Source organism: Drosophila guanche, unplaced genomic scaffold (genome assembly GCF_900245975.1).
Source record: "Drosophila guanche unplaced genomic scaffold, DGUA_6, whole genome shotgun sequence".
NCBI lineage: Eukaryota > Metazoa > Arthropoda > Insecta > Diptera > Drosophilidae > Drosophila > Drosophila guanche.
Genome location: NW_022995794.1, coordinates 61,527 through 65,483, shown reverse-complemented (window position 1 = coordinate 65,483; position 3,957 = coordinate 61,527). Strand labels below are relative to the sequence as shown.

At 43.2% G+C, this 3,957-nt stretch overlaps 1 protein-coding gene across 1 annotated transcript; it reads left to right on the top strand.

The window, feature by feature from the left end:
• The first annotated feature begins 411 nt into the window (after positions 1-411).
• Positions 412-2,324, top strand: LOC117591557 (ATP-dependent RNA helicase vasa). The gene is made up of 5 exons (XM_034284863.1): positions 412-662; positions 732-1,470; positions 1,540-1,753; positions 1,817-2,085; positions 2,170-2,324. The coding sequence occupies exons 2-5, from the start codon at positions 880-882 to the stop codon at positions 2,221-2,223; spliced, it is 1,128 nt and encodes a 375-aa protein (XP_034140754.1). The 5' UTR covers positions 412-662; positions 732-879; the 3' UTR covers positions 2,224-2,324.
• Positions 2,325-3,957: the final 1,633 nt, after the last annotated feature.

The window sequence follows — 3,957 nt, the reverse complement described above, 5'->3', positions numbered from 1 at the left end:
TATCTAACTGATCATTGAATTGGGATTAGATTAATTAAATTCATATTCAGTGGCACCCATCCTGTCCAGCAGCTTTTTTGTTCTTGTTTTTTGTGGCTCACGCAGTGTGCGTCACTGGGAGCCGTAGATGTAGATTTCATATTTAGGAAAAGTGTAAAATTCGACACAAACCTCTAAAACACAGATATACTGACAGTACTGGGCATAAAAGTTTTGAAGCGTACGAAGCGATTTTTTTTTGTGGAATTTAGTTCTCTGTTGTATTTTATTTGCATATTTAAATCCCTTCTGTACTTTATTTTAATATTTATTTGCATTTTTTAATAATTTTTTAATTTTTATTTTTTAATTGAATTTTTAATAAAATGCATTTATAATTCAGGCGAAGGACGTCGTGGTTGCTTTAATCCCTACCTTGGCGAACTTGGCGATCGTGGTGACCGTGGATATCGCAGTGAACGTAAGGAACGTCGTCGTCGCAACAACGATGATGAGGATGACCTAAATAACAACAAGGGCGATGAAGACGGCGAAGATGGCGAGAAGAAGCGCGAGTTCTACATCCCTCCGGAGCCATCCACCGATGAAGCTGAGATTTTCGGCACCACCATCTCTTCGGGAATCAACTTTTCGAAATATGATCATATTCCGGTGAAGGTAAGTTTCTCGCCACTTACAAGCAAGAGTTAAAGAAAATACTAAATGAAATTGATATTTTGTGCATAGGTAAGCGGAATTGACCCACCAGCTGCCTTTCAAAAGTTTGAGGATGCAAAGTTGCGGGACATAATTGCGGCAAATGTGACAAAATCTGGCTATAAGTTGGCCACGCCCATTCAAAAGGTTGCCATACCGGTGATTACTGCTGGCCGTGACCTAATGGCCTGTGCCCAGACTGGTTCTGGCAAGACCGCCTCCTTCCTCTTGCCAATACTTACCAAACTATTGGACGATGCCACAGATCTGGAGATTGGTAAGCCACAGGCTGTGATCGTGTCGCCCACTAGAGAGTTGGCCATTCAAATCTATCACGAGGCCAGGAAGTTTAGCTACGAGTCGTATTTGAAGATTAGCATTTTGTATGGCGGCACCTCGGTCAAGTACCAGAACGAGTCGATTATGATGGGATGCCATGTGCTGATTGGCACCCCAGGGCGTCTGCTCGATTTTGTGGAACGTGCGTTCATCACTTTCGACGATACGCGCTTCCTTGTCATGGACGAAGCTGATCGTATGCTGGACATGGGCTTCTCGGAAAGTATGCGCAAGATCGTCAATCACTGTACGATGCGCGCCGAGCATCAGACCTTGATGTTTTCGGCCACCTTCCCGGAGGAGATACAGCGAATGGCTGGCGAATTTCTCAATAACTACGTATTTGTGACTATTGGCGTTGTAGGCGGCGCTTGTTCCGATGTCAAGCAGACGATCTATGAGGCCACAAAATTCAATAAGCGCTCAAAGTTAATGGTAAGCACTTACCTTAGAACCTTACCCTAGAACCTCATAGAATCTATTAAACCTGACTCATTTTGATAGGAAATGTTGAAAGAGAGTGCCGATGGCACTATTGTCTTTGTTGAGACCAAACGTGGCGCCGATTTTCTAGCCTCGTATTTGTCGGAAACCGAGATTCCCACAACTTCGATACATGGAGACCGACTCCAAAGTCAGCGGGAGCAGGCTCTACGTGACTTTAAGAGTGGCAGGATGAAGATTCTCATTGCCACATCGGTTGCGTCTCGCGGTCTAGGTAACATATTAACAATATGAACATTCAGTTTTATGAAGTGCATTTTCCTGTCCCATCAACTAGATATTAAGAACGTGAAGCATGTCGTGAATTACGACATGCCCAGGGTCATTGATGACTATGTTCATCGTATTGGACGCACAGGCCGGGTTGGTAATAATGGTCGCGCCACGTCCTTCTTCGACGTAGAGCATGACTCGGCCATTGCCACCGATTTAGTTAAAATTCTGGAGGGTTCTGAGCAGCAAGTGCCCGATTTTCTGCGCGCCCTGGACAGAGGCTATGGCGGTGGTGGTGCCTCTCAGTTTGGGGGCTACGATGTTCGTGGCAGTGTAAGTAGATTTTAAATAGCTTTGAACAAGAATTGATAACAATATTTACTAATGATGATTCCATTTCCCACTCTCCAAAAACAGGGCAATGCCCTCAAGGACGTTTGTGCCGTCGAAGAAGACCAGGATTGGGCCTAAGTAGATATTTAAATTCCATTTAATAGAACTATAAAAATATAATCAAACATATTATTATATAATATTTGTCTATATATAAAATAAATATAAACCGAAACAGCTCACATATTCAAATAGAACGAGAAGGGACGTGTGAGACGCTTTTTACGCGTCACAACTTTTATACCCGGCACTCAGTACTACATCTGCACCTAAGCGGTGTTTTGTCAAATTTTAAATTTTTTCTTCATCTGTCATCTACATCTACAACACTTCTCACGCCAACACGCTCGTTTAGCTCGCCCCCCTTTCCTAGAGCCATACACTGCAGACTCACGGTGGAGGCAGCGGCCTCACACTGCGCGAAGCAGAGTGTGAATGAGAGAATGTGCAAAAAACAAATATAAGCTGCGGGACGGGGTGGGTTTAGCCACGGCAAAGGGAGAGGGACGTCAGAGGCAGAGGCCGCACAATGCAGAAGCAGATTTTGAATGAGAGAATGTGAAAAAAACAACAAAAGCTGTGGAACGGGGTGGGTTAGCCACTGGAAATTAATTTCTTCATTGTGGCTATAATAATGATCCAATCGGATCCCAATTTGGTGATCTGATAGATATGGTCACTCCCTACGGAATGGCGTTTTTGGTTTTCTTTTATCTTCAAAATTGTAGATTAAAGAGGTTTTCACCATTTTCATTTTTGAAATACACTTGTAACAGTGTGAGCATACAGCAGCCTCGATGCAAAATTTGGTGGCTTATAGTCTCTGAAAACTAGCCAACTAACAAAACCGCCGGACGAACAAAAAGACATATACTATAGTTATAGTTATGACTATAGTTATAGACTCGGCTATTGGTGCTGATCAAGAATATATATACTTTATGGGGTTGGAAACGTTTCCTTCTGTGCGTTACGTACAACGGTTATTCGCACCAATACAATATACCCTATTTACTCTTCGAGTACCGGGTATAAAAATAATTGTTATGATCAATAATGTAATTTACTTGAAAATTAGATTGTACATATTTATACACATATATCAGCAATTTCTGGGATTGTTTTTAGTTGTTTTTATTTTAATTACTAGCTGACCCGGCGAACTTCGCACCGCCCAACAGTCTATGAATGTGGTGTTACTTTTTAGCTAACTATAGATAGATAGAAACATAAAAGGACCAACTTGATAGCGCGTGATTTCATCGTTGGTATTGGATGTTTGGATACCAAAAACCACCATGTCGCTCCCTTTCCTGACATATTTGATGTAACGGAAGCCCGGCAGGTGACTGTGCCAATGCAGATTACCAACAGTAGACAGTCGGCGAACTCTTTGGCCGACTTGAGTGTAAACGCAATCGTTACTGATCTGCAAATTCTGCCACCATGGAGCATGGACACCGGGAGCCTGTCACTTCCAGGCATAGATCAGACACGAGTGTCAACTGGATTTCCAGCCATAGAACAAGCAGGAAAATCAGTAGAAAGTCTAGCCATATATCAGGCAGGAAGATCAACAGAATTTGCAGCTATAGTGCATGCAGGAGGATCAGCACTTCAGAGTGCGGAAAACGCAGTCGTGTCAGTATCGTCTTTGCAACGGACAGCAACCACAGCAATTCGTCGGAACAGAAAACACATGGAAGACATGGCATACATCGCGCAGCACACGGACATGCTTCGTGTAATGGTCGATCATCAGAAGTATCTCAGCGATCAGCAGCATCCCGGAGAAGCGATCAGACAGTATCG